At 43.7% G+C, this 21,814-nt stretch overlaps 1 protein-coding gene across 1 annotated transcript in view; it reads right to left on the bottom strand.

Moving 5' to 3' along the window:
- The window catches only part of CDH26 (cadherin 26), a 58,599-nt gene that overhangs the window by 12,827 nt on the left and 23,958 nt on the right, over positions 1 to 21,814 (bottom strand). The window contains 11 exon segments of the mRNA XM_032257134.1: positions 1,170 to 1,252; positions 2,910 to 2,987; positions 5,783 to 5,913; positions 6,488 to 6,709; positions 7,993 to 8,232; positions 10,176 to 10,317; positions 15,298 to 15,571; positions 16,834 to 17,018; positions 19,297 to 19,451; positions 19,646 to 19,810; positions 21,464 to 21,612. Coding sequence (XP_032113025.1) covers positions 1,170 to 1,252; positions 2,910 to 2,987; positions 5,783 to 5,913; positions 6,488 to 6,709; positions 7,993 to 8,232; positions 10,176 to 10,317; positions 15,298 to 15,571; positions 16,834 to 17,018; positions 19,297 to 19,451; positions 19,646 to 19,810; positions 21,464 to 21,612 — 1,824 coding nt within the window.

Below are 21,814 nucleotides of genomic sequence, written 5' to 3' on the forward strand. Positions count from 1 at the left end.
AAGCTCTATCTTGAGTCCACGAACACCCAGTAAGGTTTCCTTTGTGCCACGGCCATGCCCTGAATACAAACAGATGACACACATCACTCCTGGGACCCAGGCTCAGCTACAGAGCTCTCAGGCCTCAGTGCAAGATGAAAGTGTGAGGCCCTTTGTTCAAAAATTAAGAATTTCAAGACGGTGACAGTAGAACATTAAACCAAGCAGGGGTTCTTTAGAGCAGGAGGCCCTGTGCCATGGTGTGGGTTCCATGTCCATGCAGCTAGCCCCACCATGTCCAGCTGCATGGACATGGAACCCAGTGTTCAATGATGCAGGAGCCCTTCAGTGATGGATTTGGGGCATCGTCTTTGTGTAAAGAAGAACAGCATGTTTTCATCTTTGCTCAGATGCTGTCTGTGCACAAGCATGAAATTGTAGAGATCTTGAATTTATTTTAGAAGCTTTCCCTCTTAAAAATTGGGTGTGATTCCATGGCTCTTTAGACCTTGAATATCTCTTTTAATTCTATATTGGAAAAGTAAATTTTTGTTAAATAATGTCTGGTTAAACTGGTGAGGTCCAAATAAGGATTGCTATTGATACCTGTACTCATACTGTTGTGCCAAAGTCCATTTTCTGGTTTGATCATGGAGTGGGTTACATAAGATGATATCCCTGGGGGACCCCCAAGAACTCTCCATACTATTTTTGCAACTTCTAATTAATCTAAAATTATTTTGGAAAAAAATCATTTCACAAAGTAAAGCAATACGTATGTAGAGTATATGAAGACACCACACAGAGGGGAAGTCAGGCCTCCCTTTGGCAGGAAGCATGTAGTCACTGGGCTGGAATTTGGTCAGGGTCAAACTCCTGTGCTCTTAACTTTATAGATGATCTCTGGTGCCCTTAGAAGGACACGAGAAAATGTGTCTATTTGTGGATGTTCTAAAAAGTGTTGTCTTTGATCAGGACCATCCAACAGCTCCATAAAAAACAGCCACCACCAATAATAATAATACCTAGTCCTATAGACGGAAATAGAATTGCGTGGAAAAGGCCCAACTTCTCAGATTTTAATTGACTATGTGTCTTTTTCTGAAGGTATCACAGAATCTTCTAGAAGGGCCCTCTCTCAAGGGAACCTACTGTCAGTCACTAGTGAGATGGCCGCCGCAGGGAGCAACCTTCTGGAACTCACCCAACTCCCCAGAGCAGAGCGTGCTTGGGCTGGCCTACTCGGTGCAGACAGAGGCACTTCCTAGAGATCCTAGGGGGTAAATGCTGATTTACTCAAAAGAGAATGCATTTCTCTCCAGCTGGAAACAAGGTGGGCACGTGTGAGCTCCCACCCCTTCCCCTTACTCATATACTCATAGGCAAACACAAATTAACACGATGAGAGGGAGGACAAGTGGGAGTGGAAAAGGAAAATGAAGAGAGGCAGGGAATTAAAGGGCAGGTGCAATGGAACTGCCTGGCCGGAGGAGGCTGCTGTGTGAAGACGCTAATGTTCTTTCCGCAACAGACACCTGAAAACTGCACAGGCACGAGGACGAGGTCTAGAAGGCGACGCTCACAGGTGAAACTGTTTAGATGTAGGGATAGGATTGTGGGCATTTTCTGCTTTGGGTTTCTATTATTTTAATAGTGACCCCTCAATAATGAAGCTAAATTTCAAAGGAAATAAAGCAGTCAATGAACCTTGACAGTGGTCTCATTGAAGATATTTCATGCTATGCAGCAGATTTTAAAATATCGGGTTGCCCCGTAAATCGTAAGTGATGGCGTAACTTAGAGAAAGTGTGTGAACGGCAGTTTGCTTAAGCAGTCACAGGTGCATTTACTGGAACATTCACAGGACACTGAAGGGAACCCAGAGATACACCAAAACCTAGAAGCCGGAGGCCTGGTTTCCTCCCCTGTAAAACAGGGAAGCAAGATTGCCCCACCACTCACACACCCCTGTGGGTTCTGGTGAAAATTCAATGAGATGTTGCATGCAAAGTGTATAGTGTCCCTCAGGGCAATGCCCAGGCCTCTAGAAGCAGGCTGGCTCAGAGGAAGGAGAGAGAAGGCTCCCAGCAGCCCAGGAGGCAAGTTTGTAAAAACTAGAAAAGGTAACCCTCCCCCAAGAAGCACGAATTAGCAGTCAGAATGCACAGCGAACCCAGCCCTGCTCACTGCCCTGGCCAGGCACATGCTCATTTATGGCAGCCCTTGGTCAACTTTCTGTTTTCAAAGTAGGGGACACCTATGACTTATAGAAGGGAAGATTTAGCTACTTGGGAAACAATTTTAAATAACACTGATTTGCATGGTGAGAAAATTATTCCCTTTCTAATTCCGTTTCCACATCCCAATGACATCCAGGAGGAAGCGTCACTCTGGCGCTGGCCTGGCTTCCATGCTCTGCCTTCCTTTAGACGGGCCCCCGGCCTTTGGCAGTGACATCATCCACCCAGTCATTGTGCCCTAATTCTTTTGTGTCTATTTTCACACTTGCCTGCTCTTTATATAAGTAAAACTGTTTTTATTTACGGTTGAAATATAAAACTTCCTACTTAAATAAATGTACTTAATGTGGACACACGCCCATTTTAAGAAAAAAGTGTTTTAAGAAATACGCTAGTCCAAGTAGCAGCTGCATGTGGCAAAACATGATCATGTGGCACTGGACACAGTGATATTTGGAAGCACTGGGTCATCTGATGCCGTAGCAAAGATGAAGGAACTTGGCCACCGAAAGGCAAGGGTGTGTTACGCTATGGGAACCATGGGGCTTTTCAAGTGGGGGCTGGGTCACTGACTTGCAAAAGGACCTCCCTGGATGTGGCACTGAGGGAGCATCCCGGGTGTTCCTCGTCAGGGAAACAGGAAAGTCACTTCTCTGTTTGAAATCCAGAAGCAAGTAAGGGACATGTTACCTTAGCTCCCTGTGTGGCTGTCGCTGCAGCCATGCAAATCAGCAGAGCCGGCCTCTGGCCTTCAACATCTGACCATGTCTGTAGAACACAGAGGAAGAAATATGAGAGGGGCTGAAACAAGAGACTGCAGAAATAAAAACAGAAGGAAAGGAATGGCATTTTCTCCAAAACACATTGTATCTATGCCGACACAGAAGAAGTCCAGACTGTAAAAAAGACACCTAGCCTATAAATCTGGACGACTTATGTGGGTAAAAATGTTATTTTTGTTTGTCTTTTGTAATTGCTCACTGGGAGGTTAAGCTTCTCATGGTTCAGTGTTCCACATAAACTGATGGTAAAAGACTTGTTTCAGGAGCCCTCAGAATCTCGAAGCTCATATTTTTCTAGGGCTTGTGGTGACGGCTCTTGGGGGTCACCACTGTTGCATGGTATTCTGTACATTCTCCCATTTGTTTATCACCCAACATATATGTTCACGGAGGGACTCATGTTGATGGCTGCTGGATTTCTGTTGGCCAAGGGCTCATGAGCGTCCTGATATGCAGGGAAGGCATCTATGCAGTCCCATAGGTCATCAGATGGCATCCCTATAGTTTAGCAGCAGAATGTGACAATGTGTGTGCAGCTAGTGGTGATGTCTTAGATGGAGTCTTCCCAAGAGCACAGAATGTCCCTGGTGAGTGGATATGCAGTGTAGGCTGGTGTATTTGTGCAAGATGGATAGAGGGTAAGTGCACCTAGAGATGGTTTTGTTCACCAAGGTTACAAAGACATAATCAGTAACCACTGCTGATAATGCTAATATTAGCAGCCGCCCCTTATTGCATGCCTGTGAGTGCCAACATTTTTACATGTATTATTTGATTAAAGCATCCAATAAACCTAAGAGGACTATCAAGCTCACCTTATATATGAAAGCCAGAATCTGTTAGATTATGTAACTGATCAATCACAGATTTGGAATCTGTGGATCCAGGTCTGTTGGATCCTACTTCTCAGAGCCCTAAGAAACTGAAGCAGGAATGGAAATGTACCTTTGGCTGTGAGTGGGAAACAAGAGGAAGATCTGCTGGAAAGAGAACAGAACAGAGCCCCTTGCACTGGATGAAGCTCTCTTGTCCCTCTGGCATAGCTGGTCTTTGACCAGTGCCACCATGCCATCGAATCCCCTCCAACCCTCCTGGTCTGAGCATCACACTGGCCAAGGTTCCTTTCCATGCACACTGCTTCCATAGCAGCTTTCTCTTTTCCAGGAGCCAGTCACAAAGCTGCCGGGCGAGGGGGTACCCAGGGCATCCCCTCTGCCCCTTTCATCTCTGCTACAACCTGAACCAGTGCTCAGGGAGTGCGACATTCCTGCCAGTCTCCCCCAAGCTCAGCAGCCCTCACTCCCTCCCACCTAGAAGGAGGTTGAGGCACAGCCCTTGGGCCTGGGAACCATTTCTGTTTTCCTTCATGGTTGAGCCTCTGAGCCAGTGGAACTCTCCAAGGCAAAAAATTCTACTGTTATACAAAGGCTGCCGTTTGTCCAGATGGTTTTCTTCTTAAAATTTCACAACAAATCAAGTTGGCTGCTGCTCTCACATTTAGGATGGGGGGATTCCTTCCAGGGGATTTCACAACCTAGAGAGTTTGGACCTTGCTCCTGCTTCCTCACCCACACCCAGGAAGGGCTCACAGGAGGGTGCGCAGGCACACACCTGTAGAGGAGCCTAAGCAGCTGCTCCCTTCCCTCCTTCACGCCGCAGGGAAGACAAAATGCAAAGAACCCTGGGAGCCTTGGGTGAGCACCAGTTTCTTCAATCCAATGTTTTTGAGAAAAATCTCTCTAATTACATGAGCATCATATCAAAGTTCATTGGAGTATCTTTTTCCCTCAAGTGTCTCATTTCATTCAACAAATCTCTCTCTTCCAGGAAAAAAACCATTGGTGGAGATGTAAGATGGGGTGACTGAATCCTCTGTGTGTGTGTTTTTTTTGACATTTCTTTTGTGTTCATTTCCTAAGTCAACCACTTAATTCTACATAAAGACAAACAGGAGAGCTCACAGTGCTTTCATCTCTGTCTGTCTAACCCCAGCCCAGGGTTGCTGCAAGGATGACTAAAATAAGGTAGGGCTTATTTCAGAAGCAGCAGATTTGAAAAACCAGTGGCTACTGCCAATCAGTGGGTCAGGCCTTGTGTTAGGTGCCTTCATAGGCATCCTCTCTGATCCACAACCTATCTGTGAATTTGACTTTATCCTCTCAGTTCACAGAGGAGGATGTGGGATTAAACAACGTAGCTAATGAGATGCAAACGCAGAAACAGAGCCCAGGCTTTCCTGGTTGCCCTCTGCCAGGCAAGGAGAGAAGAACACGTGCTGCCACGCCCTACCAAAGGCCAGGGCCAAGAAGCCAGCTCAGATCATTCAACTAGTGAGCCTAATACCATCCCATTTAGGGAACGTCTACCTAATAAAAATCACTTCTCCCCTGAGCACATTTTCTCAAACTCAGCACTTTGGAGACTGGGCCAGAGAATTCTCTGTGGCAGAGGCTGTCTCGTGGCTGCAGGATGTTTAGCAGCATCTCTGCCCTCAACCCACTAGATGCCAATAGCACCCCTAACCGTGACAATCAAAACTGTCTCCAGGCAGTGGCAAATATCCCTACGGGGCAAAATTACTCATGGTTGAGAACCACCGGTCTAAAACAATAAGTTCATCTACCTGAGTTAGATAGCTTTTGCAGGCATTTTTTCCCACTTGCTACTCAAACATGGGTAAGAGTGAAGTAAGAGGTGGTACAATGGTGAAAAAACATGTGCTATGTGTCTGTGTATTACTGAATTCCTTGCCATAAGACACAAAGCATGACTCTCCACTACCTGGGCTGAAGTGGCTTTGCTCTCCTCATTATACGCGACCAGTGTTTGATGGCCTTTGCCATTGGAGATTGAGCATCCGCGCCTCTTGGATTCAAGCACAAAACAGTATCGCAGCAGGAAAAGCGGAGCCACTGTGATAAGACAAAAGGGGAAAACGGATTAGACAAGCTCACTCATATCAGAGGTTTCATGAGGGCCTTGTTCTGTTTACTTGATAACTCAGCCATGAACTGGCAAGGCCAAATTGTATCAGTCACCTGTGTAGCCACCAAGTTTAGCACACTTTGGGGTCACAGGTAGATGCTACAGAACTGTTTGTTGAATTACTCAGTAATACTATCTGGCCTAGTCATACTGTTTTTCTTGGAAAAACTGCCTTCTTATTAGCTTTGCCAAGTCCAGGAGCCTGGATATCTGGACATTGCCATCCCCATGGCTATTACAAACAAAGGGCCACTCCTTGACTGTGTTTACTGATGGATTCCATTGCAAGGAGAAGCTGCTTTTGCTGACCAGGGGTCTCGTCCGGCCAGCATGGCAACCTCTGATCTGCATCTAGGAGGCTGAGTAAACCCAGAAGTCATCCTTCGAGCCATTCCACCAATCCTGCCACCGGCTGTCTTCTGCCCCAGCAAACTCCATACCCCTGGCGTATTGCCTAGGGAGAGGAGCCACGGTCCCAGGACACCCCTACAGACCACTGACCTGCCAGAGCCACAAATGCTGCACACACAGGGGACAGAACCCCCACAAGAAGCCCCACTCCTGCATCCGCATGCTCCACACACGTGAGCCCACTGGCACAGGGGCAGACCCCCACATGGACAGTTTGCTTCTGGGAAAGTCCCTGTTTGTCGCCAATGAAGAGTGGCACCAAGTAATTACCATGTGGCAGGCTCCTCAAGATTAAAAGTTCAACTGACTGACCTGCAAAGGAAAAAAGAATGTGGCATGCATTCACTCACTCATCTGTTCATCTGCTTAATGCATGCTTACTAAGCACCCTGCACAAGCCAAGCTCTGTACAAAAGTAAGCCCACTGCAGAGTTGGAGGGAGGGGTCCCCAGTAGCACCCTTACTTCTGACACCAACTGCAAGTTCAGGGATTCCCAAGATCACCTTCAGGTTCAGCAATTCTCTAGAAAGACTCACGGAACACACTGGAAGTTGTTTTAGTGATGGCACCATTTTCTACAGGGAAAAGATCTAGATGAAAATCAGACAAGGAAAAGGGCACCTAGGGCAGAGTCCAGAAAAGCACCAACTACAGAGCTTCTCAACATCCTCTCTTGAGAAGCCAGGTCAGCATGGATGAGGGACACACACATGGGATGCTGGCAGCAACCTGGTGGGCCTCCCAAGTGAGCAGCCTCAGTCTCCAGCCTCTCTGGTAGTCAACTGATACTATGTGACCAGAAGTCCCCAATCTAAATCACATTGACCCTATCAGGCTCAGCCCAAGACGCCCCAGGTAAAGAGACACTTGTATCAGACATGATATCCCAAGGGCTTAGAGATCACCCAGACCGCATGGACAAAGACCACACCTCTCTTTGGGCAAGATGAAGTGCTTTACTACATACTTCAGATCTGGGAGCTATAAACATGAGCACACAGTGTCAGCTAAAACCATGCCACAGTCTACAGATCCCACAGATAGAGGCACAGAGGAGAGTGCTGACAGTGGATGCCAGCTGCTTTTCACCTGCTCAGCATGTTCATCTTCTGGTAACAGTGCCCAGTGTTTCTCTGGGGAAGCCCACACTTCCTGAATTCTCAGTATGAAGCAGGAGAGGCTGAGCCCAGATCTCTACAAGGTCCAGGTGTGGGCTGGGAGCCAGCCAATCAGCATATCTGCCCTCCCAAGTCCCATCCACAGTGATTGACAGGGCAGCTGACCAAGGCCAAACAGTGACATCAATCCTGGAGCTTTCCTGGAAACACCCTTCTTGCCAGGTGCGAGGATGTGTCTCAGGGACTCCCAGCAGCCTCCTACCCCTTGATGAGGTGAGCTTACTAAAACTGAAGGAACCCAGAGAAAGGTAGACCGTGTGTGGGAAGGTGGCTTCCAGGGATGTCCTTTGAGCACCTAGTCTGCCAGAAAACAGACTTATCTGGCTTTTTAAGCTAATAAAGTCTTTTTTTGCCTAAATTTCTTTGAAATGGATGTCTTTCATTTTCCACTCTTTGCCCCTGACCAATACACTCACCCCAATTTTTCCCCAACTTCCACGTGTCCTCTGCATTTCCCCAGGTGTTGTCCAGTTCAGATGTAAATGGGTCCGAGAAGGGCTCCAGGTCCGGATCCTCTGCCTCGACGTGGAGGGGCTCATGCACGGCAGACTCACAGACCTGCATGTAGCGGGAATGGGGCAGGAGAGTTGGGGCGTTGTCATTGATGTCAGACAGGAAGAGCATTAGGGTCCCCGTAGCAGTCTGCGGTGGGAGGCCTTGTAAAGGGAGGAAGTTCCAGGAGGAGTTGTTTATTTCATGCACACAGAGCCCTGGAGAATGAGCACTTTCTATCTCTCAGAAAAAAAAAAAATATTCCTGAGATACTGGAACTGTTTCCCTTTCAAAGTCATAAGCTCTCCTAGCATGCACGTGATCTGTTTTCCTGCCTTTATGAACATTCAGAATATCTGGGTAAGGTAAGCTAACAAAACAGTGGCCACCTTAAATAATTTGTAGAACACATAGAATGAGGCATCATTAAACAAACAAACAAAAGGTCAATCAATGGTGCCAGGCATCAAGGATGGGTGGGGTGGGGAAAATGGCTGTGACTAAAGAAGGGCACCATGGGGGTCCCGTGGGGAGGGAAATGCCCTGCTTCTCTGCATCGATGTCCTGGTTACAAGGTTAAACTGTAGTCCTGCAAGGTGTTGCCCTGGGGGAAACTGGCAAAGGATACTCAGGATCCACTAGATTATTTCTTAAAACTGCAAGGGAATCTACAATTATCTAAAAGTACTTTTCCTAATGAAAAAAGCGGCAATCATCAATTCACAACTGCAAATATGGCATACTTACACTACGAAATACTACTCAGCCATAGGAAAGAATGAAATAACGTTTCTTGCAGCAATGTGGATAGAGCTGGAGGCCATTCCTCTAAGTGAATATGTAGCCCAGCTTCCCTGGGCTGGGGAGGGCACACGAGCTCAGGTCAATGGGACTGTAAAGGACACATTTGTCATGAACCAGGATGGGTGGTTTTATGAGCATGTTTCAGCACTTTTCTCTACACTCTCCTAAGGCTGAATCTTTAAACACACCAAAACAAAGCTGAAGAAATAAAAATGTTCAAATAACTTTAGAATTGTATTCAAGAAAGTCTGTGAACTAAAACCCAAGCTCTGAGTGATACGTAACTATACGTTCCACTCTGTAATTAACTAGTGGAACCAAATACTCTATGTTCTCACTTGTACGTGAGAGCTAGCTATAGATACACAAAGGCATAAGAGTGATATAAGGAACTCTGAAGCCTCAGAAGCAAGGAGGAGGGAGCCAAGGGCTAAGAAACCTCACACTGGATCCAACGTGCCCCACTCAGGTGGCCAGTGCAGTAAAACCCTAGACTTCACCACTGCACAGTTCATCCACAGAACCAAAAACCACTTGTACCCCAAAGGCTTTTGAAATACAAAAAAAAAAAGACAGAAAAAAGTGCCAATCATAAAATCATCCATCGCAGAATCAGGGAGCCCGGAAACATTGATCCCGCTTTTTCTCCTTCCTTCATACGGATTAGGAACATGTTTCATATCTCCATTGCCCCCACCTCTAACATTCCACTAGTTAATTACAGAGTGGAACGTATAGTGAAATATCACTTGGAGCTTGGGTTTTAGTTCACAGTCTTTCTTAAATACAGTTTTAAAGTTATGTGAACATTTTTATTTCTTCAGCTTTGTTTTGTTGTGTTTAAAGATTCAGCCTTAGGAGAGAGTAAAGTGCTGAATCATGCTCATAAAACCACCCATCCTGGTTCATGACAAACATGTCCCTTACAGTCCCATTGACCTGAGCTCGTGTGCCCTCCCCAGCACAGGGAAGCTGGGCTACATATTTATCACACATCATTGGCTTTGACAAAGAACTAAAGAGTTAGCTCATGAACAGATGAAAAAGATGTCGGGTTTGATTGCAGCTTCCTTGCTGGTTTAATTGTCTCTTCTGAATGAATGCTGCCCTTTTTGATGGTATTGCTCCCTCGTTTACCATTTAAAGAATTATTACCAAAAATAATCACCAGCATGGATGCAGAGTGATAACAAGGTTTATTTTATCTTTTTCTCAGCTGCGCTGAAAGACTCTCATGAGGGTTATTTTCCCGCAGGAAGCAAGAATGAGCATTTTATTTTTCCAATTTTGGGTAAACACTCACCATCATCAACAGCGTGAACAATGATCATATAAAAACTGTCATTTACAGGAGGGGCTTCTTGGTCAATTGACTCCACGGTGGTGACCACTCCAGAGTTTTCATCAACACTGACCCAATTTGCTGGGTCATGAATCAGTTATATCTTGTAGAAGGAAAACGGACAGCAATTGTTAAAATTAAAAAGGTACATCAAAAGATGTAAAAAATTACATCAAAACACCAAAATATTTCTGGAGTTGAGGCAGCAATTAATAGCCAATCAACAAAAAAAAGTCCAGACCCAGACAGTTCACAGCTGAATTCTACCAGATGTACAGAGAGGAACTGGTACCATTCCTTCTGAAACTATTCCAAACAATACAAAAAGAGGGAATCCTCCCTAACTCATTTTGTGAGACCAACATCATCCTGATACCCAAACCTGGCAGAAACACAACTGCAAAAGAAAACTTCAGGCCAATATCCATGATGAACATAGATACAAAAATCTTCAATAAAATACTGGCAAACTGAATGCAACAGCACATCAAAAAGCTTATCCATCACGATCAAGTAGCCTTCATCCCAGGGATGCAATGCTGGTTCAACATACGCAAATGTATAAATGTAATCCATCACATAAACAGAACCAAAGACAAAAACCACATGATCATCTCAATAGATGCAGAGAAAGCCTTTGACAAAATTCAACAGCATTTTATGCTAAAAACTCTCAATAAACTAGGTATCAATGGAATATATCTCAAAATAATAAAAGCTATTTATGACAAACTCACAACCAACACTGGAAGCATTCCCTTTGAAAACTGGCACTAGACAAGGATGCTCTCTCTCACCATTTCTATTCAATACAGTAGTGGAAGTTCTAACCAGAGCAATCAAGCAGGAAAAAGAAATAAAGCGTATTCAGTTAGGAAAAGAGGAAGTCAAATTGTCTCTATTTGCAAATGACATAATTGTATGCTTAGAAGACCCCATCATTTCAGCCCAAAATCTCTGTAAGCTGATAAGCAACATCAGCAAAGTCTCGGGATACAAAATCAATGTGCAAAAATCACAAGCATCCCTATACACCAATAATAGACAAACAGAGAGCCAAATCATAAGCAAACTCCCATTCACAATTGCTACAAAGAGAATAAAATACCTAGGAATATAACTACCAAAGGATGTGAAGGCTGTCTTCAAGGAGAACTGCGAACCACTGCTCAAAGAAATAAGAGAGGACACAAACAGATGGAAAAACATCCCATGCTCATGGTTAGGAAGAATCAATATCGTGAAAATGGTCATACTGCCCAAAGTAATTTATAGATTCAATGCTATCCCCATCAAGCTACCATTGACCTTCTTCACAGAACTGGAAAAAACCACTTTAAACTTCATACGTAACCAAAAGAGAGCCCACATAGCCAAGACAATCCTAAGCATAAAGAACAAAGCTGGAGGCATCATGCTACCTGACTTCAAACAATTCTACAAGGCTACTGTAATCAAAACAGCATGGTACTGGTACCAAAACAGAGATACAGACCAATGGAACAGAACAGAGGCCTCAGAAGTAATGCCACACATCTACAGCCATCTGATCTTTGACAAAACTGACAAAAACAAGCAATGGGGAAAAGGTTCCCTCTTTAATAAAGGGTGTTGGGAAAACTGGCTAGCCATGGGCAGAAAACAGAAACTGGACCCCTTCCTTACACCTTACACTAAAATTACTCCAAATGGATTAAAGTTTTAAACATAAGACCTAACACCATAAAAACCCTAGAATAAAACCTAGGCAATACCAATCAGGACATAAGCATAGGCAAGGACTCCATGACTAAAACATCAAAAGCGACAGCAACAAAAGCCAAGAGACAAATGGGATATAATTAAATTTAAGAGCTTCTGCACAGCAAAAGAAACAATCATTAGAGTGAACCAGCAACCAACAGAATGGAAAAACATTTTTGCAATCTACCCATCTGAAGAAGGGCTAATATCCAGAATCTACAAAGAACTAAAGCAGATTTGCAAGAAAAAAACAGACAAGCCCATTCAAAAGTGGGCGAAGGATATGAACAGGCACTTTTCAAAAGAAGACATTTATGAGGCCAACAAACATATGATAAAAAGCCCAACACCACTGGTCATTAGAGAAATGCAAATCAAAACAACATTGAGATACCCTCTCACGCCAGTTAGAATGGTGATCATTAAAAAATCTGGAGAAAATAGATGCTGGAAAGGATGTGGAGAAATAGGAACACTTCTACATTGTTGGTGGGAGTGTAAACTAGTTCAACCATTGTGGAAAACAGTATGGAGATTCCTCAAGGATCTAGAAATAGAAATACCATTTGACCCAGCAATCCCATTACTGGGTATATAGCCAAAGATTATAAATCGTTCTATTAGAAAGACACATGCACATGTATGTTCATTGAAGCACTGTTTACAATAGCAAAGACCTGGAACCAACCCAGATATCCATCAGTGATAGACTGGATAAAGAAAATGTGGCACATATACACCATGAAATTCTATGCAGCCATAAAGAAGGATGAGTTCATGTCCTTTGTAAGGATATAGGTGAATCTGGAAACCATCATTCTCAGCAAACTGACACAAGACCAGGAAACCAAACACCACGTGTTCTCACTCATAGGTGGGTGTTGAACAATCAGAACACATGGGCACAGGGAGGAGAACATCACATACTAGGGTCTGTTGGGGGATGGGGGACTAGGGGAGGGACAGCGGGGTGGGTGGGGAGGTTGGGGAGGGATAACACTGGGAGAAATGTTGGATGTAGATGATGGGGGGATGGAAGCAGCAAACCACCATGGCATGTGCGTACTTATGCAATAATCCTGCAAGATCTGCACATGTGCCCCAGAACTTAAAGTACAATTAAAAAAATAAAATAAAATAAGAAAAGCCTCTCTATCAGTGGTGTTGAAAGATATAGGTGCGGCCGGGCGCGGTGGCTCAAGCCTGTAATCCCAGCACTTTGGGAGGCCGAGGTGGGTGGATCACGAGGTCAAGAGATCGAGACCATCCTGGTCAACATGGTGAAACCTTGTCTCTACTAAAAATACAAAAAATTAGCTGGGCATGGTGGCGCATGCCTGTAATCCCAGCTACTCAGGAGGCTGAGGCAGGAGAATTGCCTGAACCCAGGACGCGGAGGTTGCGGTGAGCCGAGATTGCGGCATTGCACTCCAGCCTGGGTAACAAGAGTGACACTCCATCTCAAAAAAAAAAAAAAAAAAAGAAAGATGTAGGTGATGGGGAGAAAGACAGCAAATCACACTGCCACGTGGGTACCTATGCAACAATCTTGCATGTTCTTCACATGTACCCCAAAACCTAAAATGCAATAAAAAATTAATTAATTAATTAATTAAAACAAAAAAAGAAAGGGAGCCCCAATCAGCATCACTGGCATCCTTGGGAGCTTCTTAGAAACGCAAATCTCAGTTCTGGCCCCAGACCTCTCAATCAAACTCTAGGGGCACTTTAGAAACCGGTCTGGCCAACATGGCGAAACCCTGTCTGTGCTAAAAATGCAAAAATTAGCCAGATGTTGTAGCATGTGCCTGTAGTCCCAGCTACTCAGGAGGCTGAGGCAGGAGAATCACGTGAACCTGGGAGGTGGAGGTTGCAGTGAGTTGAGACTTTGCCACTGCACTCCAGCCTGGGTGACAGAGAGAGACACCATCTCAAATAAATAAATAAATAAATAAATAAATAAATAAATAAAATTCTAGTGGTGGGGCCCAGCAATCTGCATTTTAACAAGTTCCCCTACAGACTGATACACACTATAGTTTGACAGCCACCTCTTAAGAGCCATGCTAACTCAAGACGCACCACTGTGCACCAGAAGGGGTCTGTGAACTCTCGTTAGCTGCTCACAAGATAACTGCAATAATGAAGAGCAAGCGTTGAGAAGCTCTTAGAGTTGTCAGCCTTGCTGTGTCCCCCAGCACATGACGATTTTTCTAGTAATTCAATTTCATTAGATTTTGCAAACTGACCACACCATCATAAATTGTAAATTTTTTAAAAGCCTAGCCTTTCCCAACAGACAAACTGAGAAGTATTGCTGTAAGGGGAGGAATCTCACACCAGAGGGTGGACAGGGGCAACCAAGCACTAGAAATGAGTGGAGCCAGCGGAATGGGGCCTGGGGCTGACTGCTAAGCTCGGCCAGGAGAGGGAAGGGTCATCATGACACGTGACCCCACTCTGTCCCCATGATCATGATCTCATGGAACACAGACCCAAAAATGCCAAGTTCTTTCATTTCTTCAAGAACATCAGGAGATTCAGGCCATATGCAATCCAAGTGCCCATCAATGGATAAGTGGATAAACAAAACTGTGTCAATACCACATATGCATATTCAGCATCAAAAAGGAAGGAAGGAAATTCTGATACATGCTAAACGTGCATGGACATTGAGGATATTATACAAAGTGACATAAGCCAGTTACCTAAAGACAAATGTTATATGCATCTACTTCACAAATTACCTGGAGTCGTCAAATTCAGAGGGACAAAAAGTCGAATGGTGGGGGCCGGGGGCTGGAGAGGGGGGAAGGAGGAATGAGTGGTGAATGGGGACAGAGCTCCTCTTTTGCCAGATAAAAAGAGCTCTGGCGATGGACGGGGGCGATGGCTGCACAACATTGTTAATATACTTAATGCCCCTGATCTGTACCCTTCAAAAATGGATAAAATGGTAAATTTCCCACAACTTCCTAAAAAAAAAAAAAAAACCTCACTTTTCTTGCCCAGAAGCAAGAGAGGTGCTGGTTTATAATTTCTGGTACAGAGGGGTGAGATAGAAAAATATAATAAATTATTCTAACACAAAGGAAAGAATACAAAAAGAAATGTGGAAAATGCAAAGGAGAACCAACAAGTGAGTTCTCCTGGTGGGGTCAGAAAAAGCTGCGGATGGAAGACGACATTTAACCCAGGCCAGTGGTCCTCTGCTGTGGCTTCTTGTATTTTCATCACGGAGACTGAGGCAGCCTTGTGAACACGCTCAAGGAGCTGGTTTTCCAATAGGAGCCCTCTCGGCTATGTGGCTATTTCCACCCAAACAACCGCCCTTTCTGGCCCTCTCTTCTCACCTTATCTGGCTGTCTGGATCCATAGCATTAAAAGTTCCCAACAGGGTCCCAGGTCCAGCGTCCTCCTCTTTACTAACAATGAAGCCCTGGGGGTGAAAGGCTGGTGGGTCATTGGCATCTGCCACCTGCACACTCACAGTGGCACTTGCTGTGGCCTTCTTTGGCAGCTGAAGCTTTCCCCTCTCACAGAAGAAGAGCTGCTCCTCATTGTCCACGGCAATGACGAGGCTTTGCACTGCGCGAGTCTCGTAATCCAAAGGCCGGAACCCCAGAGAAAGAATTTCATTAGCACCTGCTGCCTCTCTAGCCAGAGGAAGCCCAGCACAGAGTCATCATGGCGAACTCAAAGCCTGTGGATTTTGCACTTCATTTATTATTTACATTGTCTTTGGTAATGATCAAAAAGACAGTCTTCAGCTCATTTTCAAATCATTTATGGAGTTCTTTTCTCTTTTATTTTTCCCTCCTCCTCTTCTGGCTGAAAAGAGCCACCATCCTTGAGAGAGTAATGAAAAATGCAACAAAAACCGTCGCCTAATGAAACATGAATGAGACAACCGTGCTGTAAAACAAAAAAATCAGGGGAGCTTAGGGAAATATGGATATTAATGATCACAGTCATTCGGGTACAAAGTGGCCAGTTGACTTAAAAGGATGGAGGGGCTGGGAGTATTTTGAAATTCAACCCCCCGTATCTGGTGGAGCATCTGTCGAGTCTTGTTATTCACAGCACGGTCTGTAGGCCATTGGCATCCCCTGGTTAAGTGAGTACCAGAATCTCGGGCCCTGCCCCAGACCCACTGGCTCAGGTCTGCCTTGTCCCCAGGTGACTCACCTGCACCGCACTGCACTAGAAGCCCTGGTCACTCTAGGTCTGGCTGTGAGCAACGAAGACTAGAGGTACTGGGGTCAGACTGCCCCGGGGGATCCTCCACTCCACCACTCTCTAGCTGTGTGGCTTTGTGTAAAAGACCTAACCCCTCTGGGCCTTGGTTTCCTAATCAGTAGAGTGAGATGGTAATATGAATACTTTCTTCCAGGCCAGCTTCTCCACTAGGCACAGTACCAGAGGCTCTCCATACTCTTAGGGGCCACACAAAAGCACCCCCATTTCTTTTAAACTTTAAAAATCTTAAACATTGACAACTCAGACAAAAAGAAACAATGATTAAGGTTGAAGAAAATGTTTTCATTTTTTAAATCACATCTGAAAAGGAATAATCATTCTTAGGCCAATGTAAATCTATTATATTTTGCCTAAAACAACAACAAATTAAATGGTGGAGTATTTAGTCATATCAAAAAAGTTTTATTATTGATATTATTTTGGGAGGAGGAATGCTCAGCCTACACACAGAAGTGGCACTGAGACCCTGCCTTCCTTGCCAGGTGACACATGGTACGTAATGGGCTCAGCACACAGCATCCATGGTGTTAGCTCCTAGTTCATTACAAGTGATCCTACAGAAGGGGCCTCAGCGTCTGCCACCACCTGGTTCACATGTCACTGCTATGATGTTACCTTGATAACATGTAATACCCCTTCGTTGGTCTCAGGGTCAGTCGAAATGTCAAAATGTCCCTCCTCATTGCCACGCAAGATGTTGAACTTTATTCTCCAAGCTGATGTAAATGGAGAATCTCGATCTTGAACCAGGAGACGCAGCACGCCCTGGCTGACTCGGCCTTCAGGAATCTGAACCTTATACTGAAAGAGGCAATCATCATGTCCATATCATGGAGAGAAACACAATTGGAAAGGAAAGCAGAGAGGAAGGGGAAAGAGAGATGTGGAGAGAGCCAGAGAGGCGAGGAGAAAGAAAACGTAGCTCCTCAGCACAGCACCTTGGATAGTCCTCATGCTGCTGAACCTGACCTACCTGTTACAGCAGAAGGTGCATCCATTAGAATATCTGCCCTCTCCTACCTGCGACTTGCTGAATAATTTTAAAGTACTCTTAAATCTAACTCAATGCACTATTTTTTTCCAAGACTTTTACAAATGTTAGTATGCAATCCTAGTTTATGCTCTCCAAAAACCCTAGCTCTTCCCATAAAATAGGACACTGTGGTTTATTCAGACTAAGGTGATCATTTTTCTTACACACATAGATCTTCAAAATGACTTGTTATTCAATATTTTTGGAGACAATGTTTCTAGATGAGCACTTCAAAATAACAGGGTGTATTTTTTTCCAGCTGTATTTTTGAGAGCATGGCTTTTTACCAAGACAGGAAAAGATTTTGAAACAAGGTTCAAACATAACATAGTTTCGTACTTATTATATGCTTCTGGCGAGGTGCTTTGGTTTGCAAACATTTCACTTTGGCTTATAGGGTTTTTGTAATATTAAACGACACCTTTTAAAAATCATTGTTTGCATCGTTTATTCAACAACAGCTACTGTGTGCCACATTCCATTTCAGACGCCATGAGCAAGACAGGCAACAATTCCATCCTTGGGAAGCTGAGAGCTGAGTGTGTGTGTGTGTGTGCGTGCGCACATGCGCGTGCGTGTGTGCATGTGTGTGTGCATGCATGTGTGTAACAGGGGTTCATACAATAAATGAAATTAAGTGATTAAGTAGAACACTACTAAGAAGAAAAAAGCACAAAAGGGCTCAAGTGTGTCCCAGAAAAGAAATGGGAGGGTTTTACCTGGGTAGTGAAGAAAGGCCTCACTGAGAGAGTCAGGAGAAAGAAGAAAACATGGTCGATATTCACTCTTTAAAAGTACATAGGGAATAGTAAAAAATAAAAGATTGGAAATAGATCTTGGGCGATTCTTATTTTCTCTTTTAGCCATCTCACATGCCTTTAAGTGGCGCATCAGTCCCAAACCGTCCTACACAGTGGTTTTCAACACTTTCTTAAAGGCTAGATGTCTTGCAGCCTGGAAAATCCCATGTGGACCCTGACATACAAACCAAGTGAGGTGGGAAGGCGAGGCCAAAGCCAGCCTGCTCACCTTCCCCTCTAGGATCCTGAATACGCTGTGAAAACCTCAGGTGCAGACTTCTCACCCACGGGTGATTCTTCTCCCTGAGAGACATTTGGCAATGTGTAGTGACATTTTTGGTGGTCACAGCTGAGGAGTGCTACTGACTTCTACGGAGTAGAGGCCAGGGATGCTGGTGAACATCCTGCACATGCAGAGCAGCCCCCATTCCAAATCATAATCCGGCCCAGTGTCAAAAGGGCTGAGCATAGGAACCCCTGACTTCAAGTAAACAGGAGTTCTCTGTCTTCCCGAGGCCTCAGTTTTCCCATCTTTAAAACAGAAATCATGTCATAGTTTCAACAATCAAAAATGTAAAAACACATGTAAAAGTTCTCAGCATAGTTTCTGGCATAGGTCCATCAAACATGTCAGCTCATGTGACCATTACGAAGTGCTTCTATGTCAGTATGATTTGGCTTCTTGATTCTAGCGTAAGTCACTTTTGAGAACTGCACATATCTTGGGTAACTCCCTGATATCGTTTGGATATTTGTCCCTGCCCAAATCTCATGTTGAAATGTGATCCCCAATGTTGGAGGTGGGGCCTGGTGGGAAGTGTCTGGATCATGGGGGCAGGTCCCTCATGAATAGCTCCAGCCATCCCCTTGGTGATAAGGGAGCTCTCGTCCTGAGCTCACGTGAGATCTGGCCATTTAAGAGTATGCGGCACCTCTTATCTCTCTTGTTCCTCATTCTCCCACCCCCCGTGTGTTACTTGCTCCTGCTGTCACCAAGTGATATGCCTGCTCCCCCTTCTCCTTCCGCCATGATCATAGACTTCCTGAGGCTTCCCTAGAAGCTGAGCCAGCACCATGCTTCCTGTACAGCCTGCAGAACCGTGAGCCAATTAAATTTCTTTTCTTTATAAATTACTCAGTCTCAGGTATTTATTTATAGCAATATGATAACAGTCTAACAGCCTCCCCCCCACCCCAAGGAAAACTGAGCCTAGGACCCAAGGGCTACTTGTGTTGGGGCTTAGACATTGGGGCAGCCCAGGTGGCTCATGTTCTCCTGAGTAAATGCGGGCCTGTGGTTGTTGCCTTCCTGCACGTCCACATGAACGGTGGCCGTGGATGACAGTGATGGTTCTCCACAGTCCCTGGCTCTGATTAGCAGTGTAAACTGAGGAGCAGTCTATATGGGAAGGAAAAGGAAAGTTAAGCCCCTCGAATACAGGAAAGGAAAATATTAATAAAGAAATATTGTTTTACCAATTTCAATAGCAAATCCAGTCACAGAGGGTTCCCCACTACAAATGTAGAATCTAAGCCTGGGGCTCAAGGATGGGTCACACATTTCATTTTAAAAAATAATAAAATCCGCATAATCTCATAACCTAAGTATCCGGAGAGTCATATTTCTCCACTAACATGATCAACCCGGAAACCACTTTCTTTCAGTAGTGGTGTTTGAGAAACAAGGAAGTAAAGGACTTGAGAATTTGGAGTGTTTTCTTCATCCAAATCAACTGCTAACATCTGAAAAATAGGTTGACCTAGAAGGAATTTTTAAAAATTGTTACTATCAGAGAAAGGTAGCCCATCAAATCAGTAAGAGGATGAATTATTTACTAAATGGCATTGGGGCATATGCCAAGATGAATGAAATGTTTAAATATAAAATAAACTATGAACATACTAGAAAAGATAAGGATGAATTTTAATTAGCTATAAGATCATGACTGCCAGTGCAGAAGAGTTACAGGACAAAATTGGTAGATCAGATTACATTTTTAAATGTCTGGCAAAAAACTATAGACAAAATATAAAAGAAAATGATAAAGCAGAAAAATACGTTTGAAATACACATGGCAGGCAGATATTCTTAATATAGACTGCTGAGGATAAAATAAGAAAAATGACAAATGCACTAACAGAAAAATGAAGAAAAGAAAGGAAAAAGCCACTGATAGAACATGGAAATGGCCAAGGAATATATCAAAATGTTCAAGCACATGTTATCCGAGACCAGCAACACACCAGGCGCCTTCATGGATTGCAGGCAGGTGAGCAAATGAGGACCCTTACATTGTATGTGCAGTACGAACCAGCAAGCCTATGTGTCTGAATTCATGCTAAGTAAATAATGCTTCATTGGGAAATAGATATAGCTTAAGTTTTATCATTTAAATATATTTTATAAAAGTAACAGAAAGTGGCAAAAACATAAATTTTCAACAGTAAGAGATCGGTCAAATACTTTAAAGCACATCCATAAAATATTACACAAAGGGTATTTTAGAAAAACATCAAGTTACAAGCAGTAAAATTGCATCTTTAGAGAGGAAATTTATAAATATGCACAAGTAAAAAATCACACAGAATATGTATAAATATATAAATATTTACTATATGCACATATGCAATGTATACTATGATAAAGATAAAAAAATGTATATACAAATATTAAAAATGTATGCACATACAAAAAAGTATGTATATATAAATACAAATACAAAAAAATACGCATTTGTAATTATACATAAAATTCTTTTGTATAATTTACAAATACAAAACATATTCATTTGTAATTATATTACACGTGTATATAAGTCTAACACACAGTGTGTACACACACAGAAAATGCACAGAACACTCTGAAAGAATGCAAACTAAAACATTAATGGTGCTCATCTCTCATGGGCAGTATTAAAGATGCTTTCTTTTCAGTCTTTTCATTTCCTGGAATTTTTTGGAGAGATGATTATACCAAAAAATGGTTTTTGTTATTAAAAATAGATCCACATTCTAGTAAGAGTAGTTTGGGTTTTAAAATGCACAGTATCTGTATGTAACTCGGAGGCTTTAGATGTGGTCGTGTTGCCATTTTTCAGACAAAAAATTTGCAGAGCTATGCAGAAGCTCATCACCCAGCTCTTTTTCCCTCACTGCATGTGGCTTTATTTTTAGAATGCCATTTACATATCAGCTCTTCCCACTGATGCAATTCAACATCATTTTATTACCAATACAAAACGAGGCTTACAGACCTCAAAGCATTTCACTCCGATCCGGGGCCTGCGACCTTTGAGATGTGAACAGTAAAAACTCTCCCTGAAGACGACTAGGATCAAGCTCCTCATCAATCTTAAGGAAGTGAAACAGAGCAGAGACAGAAGGAAGCCCGGCAGCCCCTCAACCGCACACACCTGCAGACTGGCTTTCTTGCACAATGATGTTAAATTCCTTCTCTGGAAACTGGGGTGCATGATCATTCACATCACTGATCCTAATGTTGAAAATTAAGGATTTATCCACAATTTTTCCTGTTGAGCGATCCGCAACATCAAAACAAACCTAGGAAGCAGAGAGCTGTAAAAATGCTGTAGAACCATTTACTTGATGATGCTCTAATCAAATAACTGTTATCCTAACTATGTATTTACATCTGTCTCCTTCTCTAGGCTGAGCTCCAGAGGGCAGGAATCAGACTGCCCTCATTCACCACGTACCCCAGAGACCAAGCACAGTACTGGCGCAGACTAGGTGTTCAGTAAATG

The sequence above is a fragment of the Sapajus apella genome, unplaced genomic scaffold, assembly GCF_009761245.1.
Source record: "Sapajus apella isolate SASKATOON/1434 unplaced genomic scaffold, GSC_monkey_1.0 scaffold96, whole genome shotgun sequence".
Taxonomy (NCBI): Eukaryota; Metazoa; Chordata; class Mammalia; order Primates; family Cebidae; genus Sapajus; species Sapajus apella.